General features: G+C 43.8%; 1 protein-coding gene across 1 annotated transcript; it reads right to left on the bottom strand.

Moving 5' to 3' along the window:
* Nucleotides 1-9,444: 9,444 nt before the first annotated feature.
* LOC124117001 lies at nucleotides 9,445-13,186 on the bottom strand. Its single transcript, XM_048401595.1, has 3 exons — nucleotides 13,123-13,186; nucleotides 12,293-12,658; nucleotides 9,445-11,130 (listed from the first exon to the last, which is right to left on the bottom strand). Exons 1-3 carry the CDS (start codon nucleotides 13,175-13,177, stop codon nucleotides 10,439-10,441), a joined length of 1,113 nt encoding a protein of 370 aa, XP_048257552.1. The 5' UTR covers nucleotides 13,178-13,186; the 3' UTR covers nucleotides 9,445-10,438.
* Between the last annotated feature and the right edge of the window lie 411 nt (nucleotides 13,187-13,597).

The raw sequence follows: 13,597 nt of genomic DNA, 5'->3' as shown, positions 1-13,597 counted from the left end.
GCGATACGTTTAAAGTTTCAAGAACACGGACTGTTGTGAAGGTGACGTACGGCCGATGACGTATTTACTGCTGTATGTGGAGTACTGGTTTGTTTTAGAGATACGTACTTATGTGTATTTGTAAACCCAAAACATTTACGTCAATATTCCAGCCGCACACGTTGAATACCTTACCAGGGTATGGGGGTTACATTGGTTAGTTGGTTGGTCGTTTAACGCCGCACTCAGCAATATTCCAGCTATATGACGGCGGTCTGTAAATAATCGAGTCTGGCCCAGACAATCCAGCAAATCCAGCAATTGGGATCGATGACATGTATCAACCAAGTCAGCGAGCCTGACCACCCGATCTCGTTAGTCGCCTTTTACTACAAGCATAGTCACCTTTTACGGCAAGCATGGGTTGCCGAAGACCTATTCTACCCCGGAATCTTCACGGGTTGTATGGGGGTAACAATTACTTTGGTGCTACGACAGTCATAACTCTATGTTAAACAATGGAAGTCACAATCACTGTAGCGCGCTACGAACGGGGCACTACCTATACTCACACAACCCACGCACGCAGACACACACACGCACGCACACACACACGCACGCACGCACGCACGCACACACATACACACACGCACCCACGCAGACACACACACACACACACACGCACGCACCAGAATTTACACCTACCATACACCATACACAAAAACTCCACGCCGATATCCAGACATCAATATTGTGAATGGATGATGGCTTCTGCAGACATTTTATTAGAAATATATCACCGTTGATGGCTTTGCAATAGCATGTCACTCCACGGAACGAGCGCGATTCTGCCATAACTGTCAAGTATTTGACACTACGACACTTATCATCCCCACAAATGTAGTGGGATTTATGTAAGTCGGCATGTGCCTTGTCAATAAATCTGTCGAATCCCATGCCAGCTAGATTATTCTTCCAATTACTCCTTCTTATGTAATTGATGTATGTACCTCCTAAATTTCATCAGCTGGCGTGTTGTTTTATTCAACATGTGCCTACATGACTTATAGGGCGAGGAGAACGGTTTGATCGCTTGCCATAGATTCGCCTCCGGACACAGCTTTACAGTCAATCAATTAGAACACTCGTCATTTCTTACTAACTTTGCGCTCCAACTTCTAAATGCCCCTCAAAGAGGCAACATCCATACATCTTATCCTTACTTAGTGCTCCAACTTCTAAATGCCCCTCAAAGACGCAACATCCATACATCTTATCCTTACTTAGTGCTCCAACTTCTAAATGTCCCTCAAAGACGCAACATCCATACATCTTATCCTTACTTAGTGCTCCAACTTCTAAATGTCCCTCAAAGACGCAACATCCATACATCTTATCCTTACTTAGTGCTCCAACTTCTAAATGTCCCTCAAAGACGCAACATCCATACATCTTATCCTTACTTAGTGCTCCAACTTCTAAATGTCCCTCAAAGACGCAACATCCATACATCTTATCCTTACTTAGTGCTCCAACTTCTAAATGTCCCTCAAAGACGCAACATCCATACATCTTATCCTTACTTAGTGCCCCAACTTCTAAATGCCTCTCAAAGAGGCAACATCCATACATCTTATCCTTACTTAGTGCTCCAACTTCTAAATGCCTCTCAAAGAGGCAACATCCATACATCTTATCCTTACTTAGTGCTCCAACTTCTAAATGCCTCTCAAAGACGCAACATCCATACATCTTATCCTTACTTAGTGCTCCAACTTCTAAATGCCTCTCAAAGAGGCAACATCCATACATCTTATCCTTACTTAGTGCTCCAACTTCTAAATGCCTCTCAAAGACGCAACATCCATACATCTTATCCTTACTTAGTGCTCCAACTTCTAAATGCCTCTCAAAGAGGCAACATCCATTCATCTTATCCTTACTTAGTGCTCCAACTTCTAAATGCCTCTCAAAGAGGCAACATCCATACATCTTATCCTTACTTAGTGCTCCAACTTCTAAATGCCCCTCAAAGACGCAACATCCATACATCTTATCCTTACTTAGTGCTCCAACTTCTAAATGCCTCTCAAAGAGGCAACATCCATACATCTTATCCTTACTTAGTGCTCCAACTTCTAAATGTCCCTCAAAGACGCAACATCCATACATCTTATCCTTACTTAGTGCTCCAACTTCTAAATGCCTCTCAAAGACGCAACATCCATACATCTTATCCTTACTTAGTGCTCCAACTTCTAAATGCCCCTCAAAGACGCAACATCCATACATCTTATCCTTACTTAGTGCTCCAACTTCTAAATGTCCCTCAAAGACGCAACATCCATACATCTTATCCTTACTTGGTGCTCCAACTTCTAAATGCCTCTCAAAGAAGGTATGCATTGTTGATGTACTATACTCTACGACCGTCACACCATACATCCGAACCACCACCACCACCACCACCACCATCACCACCGCCACTGCACAAAGCACCACATACACACCTATCCAAAACACCACCAGCACCACCACCACCACCACAATCACCACCAGTACTACCACCACCACACCACATACCCCATCCAAACCACCACCACCACCACCACCATCACCACCACCACCACCACCACCACCACCACCGCCATCACCACCACCACTGCACAAAGCACCACCAGCACCACCACCACCACAATCACCACCAGTACTACCACCACCACCACCACCACCACCACAACCACCACCACCACCACTGCACAAAGCACCACATACACACCTATCCAAACCACCACCACCACCACAATCAACACCAGTACTACCACCACCACACCACATACCCCATCCAAACCACCACCACCACAACCATCACTACCGCCACTACCACCACCACCGCCCCCACCAAACAAAGCACCACTTACACCAATCCAAACCACCACTACAACCACCATTACCACCACCACCATCACCACCATCACCACCACTACCGCCACCACCATCACCATCCCTACACCAACCAACACCACCCACAACCCTAAACTCGCCTCTATCCTCAATGACCGCCTCAGTGGTGTAGTGGATAGAGCGTCAGCCCGGAGAACAGAAAGTCGCGGTTCGATCCCCAAGACGCGTCACATAGAAAAACGTTAATAGGCAGTACTTGTTGTTACCCTGCCTCGCGATCGGCATTAGGGGGATAAAACAATGTTACCCCCCTTACCGTGCTAGTGGGTTTCACTACGACTTTCACAACTTTGGGCTTTCCTCCCACATCAAGCTCACACGTCATGATATAACTGAATACTGTTTAATACGGTGTCCAAACTCACTCACTCAAAGAAATGAATGAAAAGTATTTGGATTGAACGTGCAAATAAAAAATCTCAAGCATCTGTTTCCCATGTGTACGTGCATTGAGTTTGTTTATCTGAAAGCTCCACGTGATTAAAAAAACAGCCGTGTCAGCAAATTGGCATCCTCTGAGAAAACTATCCACGACGGGCAGTTTCGCGAGAAACCTGTTTGAAGTTAATATCAGTGAAACGTATAACCCTAAAATAACGGTTTGATAGTTAAGAAGTAAAAATGCTAAAACATGTTTCTTTGACAAATCTTGAGAAACCGTTATTTTGTAATTTTCCCAAATCCAATCTCCACTCTCTACTGTAATCCGTTTGAGTGACATCCATCACCATTTAAAAAATGAACTTTCTCCAAACGCCTTGATTAATATAGTTAAATGGCAAAAAAAACAGCTTCTTCTGGAAGATTTGAACCGACGTCAATCCACCGGAAACAGTCGCTTGAAATAATTATCTTTGAAAACAACTTTGATGATTTTTTACCCCAAAGACTGCAACAAACTCACAAGCGCATTAGCCGTCTCTCATTCCGAACTCCTTGTACCATTCCCCAAGCAACGCCATTAAATGCCTGGTTTGAATTCAAAACAGATTTGTCATCTGACAAAAAGCTTGAAGGCTTGGGGTCAGTTTGGTGAGCAAGAAGGAAGACTCAGACTGTAACCACAAGAGTCTTCCTTCATTGTCTGACAACCGAGGTAGATCAACTCCACGTTGATGGACGGCAGTCATTAAACGGCATACTCCTCTGGGAACAATTGTCATTTAACGCGAATCAGACCACATTGGTTGTCAGACGAACTAAACTGTTCACAACCCACATGAGCTATATGTACAAGTCCGGTATAAGACTTGTACAAGCAGCCACACGCACATTTGCCAATAAAAACTGATTAAGGGCGTTTTTACCAGCTTACAAATGAACCCGCCCAATCAAAATAGAATGGAGTCCATCAATATATGTAGTTTGGGTTGAGCTCACACGTATATACAGTGACTATCTAAGGCAGTTTTACTATTGCAACAGTTATTGCGATACTAATGAAATACAGTAAACTACGGTTATAACGAACTCAAAGGGACTATTATTTTTAGTTCGTTATAACCGTAATTCGTTATAAGCATATATACAGCATAACTACAGCATATAGTCGGGACTAAAAAGTTAGTTCGTTATATCCGTAAGTTCGTTTTAACCGTAGTTTACTGTACAGGTACCAGCAATGCAAAACTATTCCTCGTATTATTCGGCATGGTGGCACGATTACTAGGGAAGTTGTTGAAGGGCAAGTTCACACGAAAAAGAAACTTTTTTTCTTGTACGTTTACAACCTGAAAGACATCTGCCTGGTACTTTCGGAGCCAACATATCACAATTAACTAATTTTTGCTTTTTCGCATGGAAGTGATTCATTATTTTTACCTTTCCCTTAAAGTCCTATTTCCATAATAGACACACCATAGCTGATGGCCCTTCCAATATGACGTCATTGGTGTCAACTGATTTGGCGTAAAGCTAAAGTACAAAGCAGTGTTAACTTAACCTGACAATGCCACATGTGCCCAATTCACTCTGACAATGCCACATGTGCCCAATTCACTCTGACAATGCCACATGTGCCCAATTCACTCTGACAATGACACATGTGTCCAATTCACTCTGATAATGACACATGTGTCCAATTCACTCTGATAATGACACATGTGTCCAATCACTCTGACAATGACACATGTGCCAAATTCACTCTGACCAGTGACACATGTGTCCAAGTCACTCTGACCAATGACAAATGTGCCAAATTCACTCTGACCAGTGACACATGTGTCCAATTCACTCTGACAATGACACATGTGCCAAATTCAGTCTGGCCAGTGACATATGGCCAAATTCACTCTGACAATGACATTTGTGCCCAATTCACACTGACAATGTCACGTATGCCCAATTCACTCTGACCAATGGCACATGTGCCCAATTCAAAGTGCTCATTAACAGACGTGCCCAATTCACCATAACAATAACACATGTTCCAAGTTCACTGTGGCCAATGGCAAATTTGCCCAAATCACTCTGACCAATGACACATGTGCCAAATTCACTCTTGCCAGTGACACATGTGCCCAAATCATTATGACAATGACACATGTGCCAAATTCACTCTGACAATGACACATATACCCAATTCCCTCTGACCGGTGACACATGTGCCCAATTCACTGTGACCAATGACACATGTACCCAATTCACTCTGACAATGACATGTGTGCCCAATTCACTCTGACAATGACTCATGTGACCAATGCTCTCTGACCGATGACACATGTGCCCAATTCACTCTGACAATGACAAATGTGTCCAATTCACTAGTACCAATGACACATGTGCCCAGTTCACCTTTCCCAAAGACATATGTTCCCAATTCAGTATGACAAAAGCCACACGTGCCAAATTCACTCTGACCAGTGACACATGTGCCCAGTTCACCTTCCCCAAAGACAAATGTGCCCAATTCACTCTGACAATGACATGTGTGCCCAATTCACTCTGACCAGTAACATATGAGCCCAATTCACTGTGACCGATGACCCGTGTCCAATTCACCCTGGCCAGTGACACATGTGCCCCGTTCACTTTTCCCAAAGACATATGTGCCTAATTGACTCTGGCCAGTGACACATGTGCCCAGTTCACTGTTCCCAAAGACATATGTGCCTTATTGACTCTGGCCAGTGACACATGTGCCCAGTTCACTGTTCCCAAAGACATATGTGCCCAATTCACTCTGGCCAGTGACACATGTGCCCAGTTCACTGTTCCCAAAGACATATGTGCCCAATTCACTCTGGCCAGTGACACATGTGCCCAGTTCACTGTTCCCAAAGACATATGTGCCTAATTGACTCTGGCCAGTGACACATGTGACCAATTCACTGTGACCAAAAAGGCCACTTTAGTGGAAATTCCACCATACTAATCCCATCACGGCAACTAACATCGATGCGACTATCGGATAAATTCTCTCCGACATAAAAAAGACAACACATGTATTGAGAATTGTATTGGGTAACGTAAACATTAAAACATGAATTATTAGGAGGAACAATCGAATAAATTACATGGAAAAATATTGTTTATATACATACATGAACACATGTGAGCATTGAAGTGCTTAAAGTAAAGAAATCGACAGACTATAGACAAGACATGTGCGAGTTAAACTGTTAGGTCGTATCGACAGTATTTAACCCGCATCGCGAGTCAAACCACACTATAATGACGTAAGTGGCCATATGGGTTTTGTTTGTTTGTTGTTTAACGCCACACTCAGCAACATTCCAGCTATATGACGGTGGTCTGTAAGTAATCGAGTCTGGACCAGACAATCAAGAGATTGATGTCATGATCATCGATCTACACAACTGGGATACAACGACATGCATCAACCAAGTCAGCGAACCTGACCACCCGATCCCGTTAGTCGCCTCGAACGACAAGCATGGGTTGTTGAAGACCTATTCTATCAGGGGTCTGCACGGGGCAGTCGCCATATGGTTTGTGATGTGAAACTCACCTACACATCAAAAGATATTATCACTACTTAATAGAAGCTGAAAAAACATCCTTATTTTCCATCTGACTATAGTTATGCCATGACTACGGAATACTGTGAGGGACATTCTTGCGATATCGAATTCTCGCAATTTCGACCTTTGGTAACGAGCTAAATATGCCCAAAACACGAGAATGCGATTACATGACAGATTAACTATAGTCAATGAAAACATCGGGTGTTCCTCAACTTCTTTTGAGTAGTACTCATACATCTGAGGCTACATAAAATGATTATTTCTTCGATGAAAAAAATAAATCTTTTTTGGATATTATTAAATGTCAAATTCTTTGCAAGTTATTATTTCTCCCTGTTTATATATGCATCTTACACTTATAGTGCAAGGGCGTATTGAAAGGGCAGAGTTCTTATCTTTCTTTTCTTCTTCGGGTTTTGATTGGATTGTCCGTACGTACGTTAGAGCTAAAATGGCTTTTCGTAGCTCTTCATAAAATCCCTACATTTTAAAAAGAAAACGGTTTGCGAATTAAACGAACAAATAACTATTGTTGTAGGCAAATATTATTCGTTTAAACGATCCGATGGTAATTTTGAAACCATGATAATGTGACAAGACAAGACAAGACAAGACAAGACAAGACAAAAAAAATCTTGCTTATGTCGGCTTAATATTTTGTAGATCGAATCGTGAATAATTACAACATGGCCGTAAGTTACTTACACTTACAATGAATAGGCAATCAAAGTGAGCGAGTGAGTGAGTGAGTGAGTGAGTTGGGTTTAACGCCGCTTAGAACAGTATTCCAGTTATATCACGGCATGTCAGCTTAATGTGGAAGGAAAGCTCTAAGTGATGCAGGTCTCAGACGTTCACCAAGAGGAAGGGAATTCTGCTGACAAACCAAGACATATAATCTTGCCGAAACAGGATTCGAACCCACGATGACAGGGTTTTCGAGAGCCCAAGGGACGCAACTCTGCACAGCGAATTGCGGCGCCTCAGACGACTACGCCACCTGTGCCCCCGTATTTGCCACTGCACCACCAATGGTATTTTAATAAGAAATAAAGAATCAGGGTCTAACAATAAACTGACCGCCTCCGTGGTCTTGTGGTAGAGCGTCCGCCCGGAGAGCGGAAGGTCCAGGGTTCGATCCCGGGCCGCGTCATACAAAAAGACGTTAAAAGATTGTACTTGTTGTTACCCTGTCTGGCGCTCGGCATTAAGGGGCTAAAACAAGGACTGGTCGGCTCGGAGTCAGTATACTGTGTCTGAGTGGGGTATTCATGTTAAAACTGCGGCATGGTATCTCAGTGAGCTAGCACTATAAATCGGCATCAGTCCGGACTAGTACAAGCAGCCACACACACACATACACGTACATGCACGTCGCTATATAAGTGCAACAATCTTTGACGCGACGTTAAACCCAATTTCACCTCACCTTACAATAAACTGGCGTGTATGTTCGCCTTAAGGGAATGAGTAGCACTCCGCCCGGGCTTGTTTCACTGCCTTCCGCATGGTGGCGCCTGTTTAAATGCACGAAAGGCCAAAGAAAAGAAGATGGAATTTGTGATAAGTTTAGTTTTCAGGGTCAATATGTGAGAAAATTCATCGGACGGATCTAAGTGTCACAGTTCGATACATCGAAATCGATTCCACAAACAAAACTTGAAGGTTTCTTAGAGTCTGCTCAGTCTAACTATGCCGGACTGGTTATGTTTTTCACCAAGTTTGCATCTATTCCGGGGTATGGAAGATGGGACAGATATAATCCTGAATGAGTCACCTCAAATCAAAGACGTTCATTGACACACATCAACTAACAGTAACGTCAACCTTTTATGCGTCTGTACACTCATTTCGACAATCTCCACACAGTGATAGATCGTTTCATACGGTGAGCCAAGTTCCACACAGCGTTGACGGGTGTCGCTCGCACCTCACTAGCAAAGGGGGCGCTGCGGAGGAGTTGGACCTGGGTTGTAAAATTAGAATGATACAGTTATACGTCATTCATTACTGTCTTTGTGCTGTGCAACATCTTTTTAGTAGTGAGTGAGTGAGTATGGTTTTACGCCGATTTAAGCAATATTCCAGCAATATCACGGCGGGGGACAAAAGAAATGGGCTTCACACATTGTACCCATGTCGGGAATCGAACCTGGGTCTTCGGCGTGACGAGCGAACGCTTTAACCACTAGGCTACCCGACCGCCCCCATCTTTTTAGTAAAGATGCTCTATTCATATGTTATATTCGGAAACACTTTGAAAACACAAATTCAATTTTTGGGGGGTTATATTTGGCAAAATGGCCAAAAAGTTAAATTAAGTCGTCAAGGTACTGAGGCACAAGATAATCAAACACAACCATGGCGTCGTATGGGTTCAAACACGCATCTTTCCTGATTTCGAGTTAAAGCGATAATGCGTTTTAAAGTGTTTCAGTATATTTTGCCGTACTGGATAACAATGGTAGCATTTTGTACCAAGATCAACAAATAAAATCAACATAGCAATCTGATCTTTAACTAAAATTGTCAATGAACATACATGCATATGGTTATGCTGGTCAGTTGTTTCTGGAACAAGGGCGTTTAGAACAATGTAGTGTGAGTGAGTTTGGTTTTACGCCGCTTTTAGCAATATTCCAGCAATATCACGGCGGGGGCCACCAGAAATGGGCTTCACACAGTGTACCCATGTCGGGAATCGAACCCGGGTCTTCGGCGTGAAGAGCGAACGCTTTAACCACTAGGCTACCCGACCGCCCCTTAGAACAAGGTAACACAAACTAACTTTACCATTACATCAACGCGAAGGGGCTTCTATAATCCGGCTAATAATGACCCATGTGTTTGATGTCACTCCTACTTCTGTACAAAATACAATATTTGCAAAATGAATGCAACCCATTGACCATGAAATAATATAAATCAACCTGTCGTATCGGAAACCTCATTAATATGAACCAGGTCAACTTGCCATGTCGGAAACTTGTTTTGTCAAAGTTACATTTTACTACGACAACGGTAATATCGACAGACAACAAAGAACATTGGTAGTCGAAGGACATAAACCTTGTAGCGTATCAGTGTCACGAATTAAAGGATATTTTACGACTATCGTTATTTAAAAAAAATGGAACAGATGTCATGCAATAAAATAAAGTTGAAATTATTTAAAACAACAATATACATAACTGATCAAATTGTTACTGATATTTTTTTGTAAAATCTGTGAACAAAATATTCTACAAAACACACAGAATATTAATTTTCAGTTTCCTAGCAGCGTCCAGGTACAGAAACATCTAACACTATACTACTCAAAAGAAGTTAAGGGTCGGCCGACTGTTTCATATTATTACTTAATCTGTCATGCCTTAATTGTTTTGAGTAATATATTTCATTCTCACTGACGAGGTGAGAAGCCAGTTTAAGATCGCGTTCTCGGTGAATTACAATCAACTAAGCCCAAAGATCACTTTGTGAAACAGGGCCCTGGACGTTAAAATATTTTACGGGCTACCCTCCAACATCCAGTCTTGTGTTGATATTTTCTGGGCAGGTAAAGAGTCACCGCTACTGGAGATATAGGACGACACGTCACCGGGGCTCACAACCTTGTCGAGGGGCCGAGGTCGTTTCCCTCTTTTCGCAATTCCCTTCGCCCACTGGCAGTAGAAGGGGTCCCGGCTGAGAACGTCCTGTTTGTTACCCGGGTCGCGGGGGATGGTCCTGATGAACCACGACGTGCGCTTATCGCCGTGCTGGTCTCTACGAGGGATAGTGTTGGTGGCGTTGCCATCGCTGGAGTGACTGCTGTCGTTGCTCTGCTTGTTGAATTCTCCGAGACCGGAGTCAATACTTTCGGTGAAAGCGGATCTTGGGTTCTTCAGAGCTGTCGAAAAGTCGTGGAGACTTCCGGTTTGGAGATCAAGATGGGATGACGTCCGAGCAGCATTGTGTTTGAGTGGTTTGTCGTCTGATGGCGGTTTTTCATTGGTGTTGAGATTCGGAAGAGAACCTATAGTTCGTGATGTCGACGATGGGGTAGACGATGATGTTGAAGTGAATGAAACTGTGCTCACGCTGCTATCGGACGGGAAGACGTTGTTGGTGTCGTCTGACGTTAAACGGACGTCATTCTTGTCAACGTCGTAACTTACCTCCCCTGTTTTTGTGTTGTAGACGTAAGGTTTGTCCGTTGCTGAAAATGAAATTTTTTGTTGTAGAAATATTTTTTTCTTCATACAAAATACATAGGTATTTTATTCCCGTCGTTGCAATTATCAGGTGCCAATGCCAACTGGCATGTGCTGGCAAATTTTGAGTTTGAACTTTGAATCCATTCAAAACGTATCCTGGCACGGCAAGGGACGCAACTCTGAACACATTGTTTAGCGTCGCGTTTGATGTTATTACATTAATACGGGGGCACGGGTGGCCCAGTCGTCTAAGGCGCCGCGATTCGCTGTGCAGAGTTGCGTCCCTTGGGCACGCCAGAAACCTATGATTGTGGGTTCGAATCCCGGTTCACCCCAATTATGTTTCTAGGTTTGTCAGCACCATACCCGTGCTCGTGGGTTTCACCGATGTGGTAAACGTCTGAGACCTGCATCACTTCGGGCTTTCCTCCCACATTAAGCTGACACGCCGCGATATAACTTGAATACTGTTAAAAGCGGCGTTAAACCCAAATCACTCACTCACTATTACATTAATACAACTGCATGTGAGTGTGTAAGAGAAAAAGAGTTCGGGGCCAACTAGCCCTTGTTTTATCTCCTTAATGCCGAGCGCCAGGCAGGTAAACATCAAGTACCATGTTTTAACGTCTTTTGGTATGACGCGGCCGGATCGAACCCCCGACCCTCCACTCTCCGGGCAGACGCTCTACCACTAGACAACGAACGGGTTCCTCACCGTTGGGAAGCATGCCCCCTCCAATGACACAGATATGCAATCATCAGTAAGATGAGACCGCCTCCGCGGTCTAGTGGTAGAGTGGTAGAGCGTCCGCCCGGAGAGCGGAAGGTCCGGGGTTCGATCCCCGGCCGCGTCCTACCAAAAGACGTTAAAAGATGGTACTTGTTGTTACCCTGTCTGGCGCTCGGCATTAAGGGGCTAAAACAAGGACTGGTCGGCTGGGAGTCAGTATACTGTGTCTGAGTGGGGTATTCATGTTAAACTTCGGCGTGGTATCTCAGTGAGCTAGCACTATAAATCGGCATCAGTCCGGACTGGTACAAGCAGACACACACACGTGCATGCACGTCGCTATATAAGGGCAATTATCTTGGACGCGACGTTAAACCCCACCTCACCTCACCTCACCTCACCTCACCTCACCTCAGTAACATGAAACGTACCGTCATCAAATCCAACTCCATCGAAGACCTTTCCCCCAACCAGCAAGGGTTTTTCCTTGAACCCCATCTTTGGCGTGACACGTGGCGGGGTTACTATTTTGTCACGTGGCGTGATGTCATCATCAGCTACGAGACTAACAGCATCATCGTCTCTTGGCAAAACGTTTCCCGTCGGGTTCTTGGTGGGAGATCTGCCCACCATTGGACCTTGATGTTTAATTGTAGGTGTGGCCCACTTCTTGTCACTTTCAAACTTCTGAAACCGAGGTTCAGCTTTTTCATTTGGAGATAGAACAATCGCTGGGATGATTGCGGGGAGATCAACAGTCGACTTTCGGTTGCTGATGTAAGCGTCAGTTAGTGACTCTGAAATATCAGGGGTGGAATATATACAAAACATGCAGACCCAAGTGGATGAGAACGTAATATGTGAGCTAGGGTTTACAGTTTTCTTAATAAAGTGCCGGACTAAAAAGCATACACTTAAAACTGGATTTGACGAACAGTTAGAAACGCTATCAAAACTTTACCAGGGTTAAAACATTCACCGAAACACAGCAAACTTAAGATAGAAAACACAACGATGATACCCGTATCTACCACATCCCCATCGAATAACCATTTCATCAAACATGGGCGTATACTTTCTTTTACCCAGTAGTGTATGCCAGCGTGTTGGCTGTGCGAGGAAAGCTTAAAGTGAGATTGGCTACAGACGTCTATCGCTGTTGTATTGACTTTTCCTGTAATATGTAACATGTCTGGCCTGATAAAGTTGACATTGTCATGAGATAAATATGTTATTTCAGTCAAATATCCTCTTAGCTCACCTGATCTCGGGATGATCGTGGTGACGGGGGCCACAGGTGGGACATCACGGAACATAGGAGCTGTTGATCTCTGGAGTAAACAACAGTTCGTGACGTTTATCATTGTGTTTCTACCTTGTTTGCATATAACGAAACGTGATATCGATAAACCATTCCGACAAACCTGGTACTACGTTCTGATAAATATGCAAATAGGGGCATCTGACAGGGATTACTTTTAATAAGCTCAATACAATGATGCGGCGTCTAATTAATCAATAAAATTGCATATGTTTCGACAGGGATTTGTTGGTTTGTTGTTTAACGTCACACTCAGCAATATTCCAGCTATATGGCGGCGGTGAGATAATAATCGGCGGACCAGACCATCCTGTGATTGACATCATGAGCATCGATCAACGCAATTGGGATACGATGTCATGCATCAACCAAGTCAGCGAGCCTGACCACCCGATCCCGTTAGTCGCCTCTTACG

This window comes from Haliotis rufescens, unplaced genomic scaffold, assembly GCF_023055435.1.
Source record: "Haliotis rufescens isolate VD_foot unplaced genomic scaffold, xgHalRufe1.0.p SCAF_23, whole genome shotgun sequence".
Lineage (NCBI taxonomy): Eukaryota > Metazoa > Mollusca > Gastropoda > Lepetellida > Haliotidae > Haliotis > Haliotis rufescens.
The sequence above is the reverse complement of the archived record's forward strand: the minus strand, read 5'-3'. Positions and strand labels throughout refer to the sequence as shown.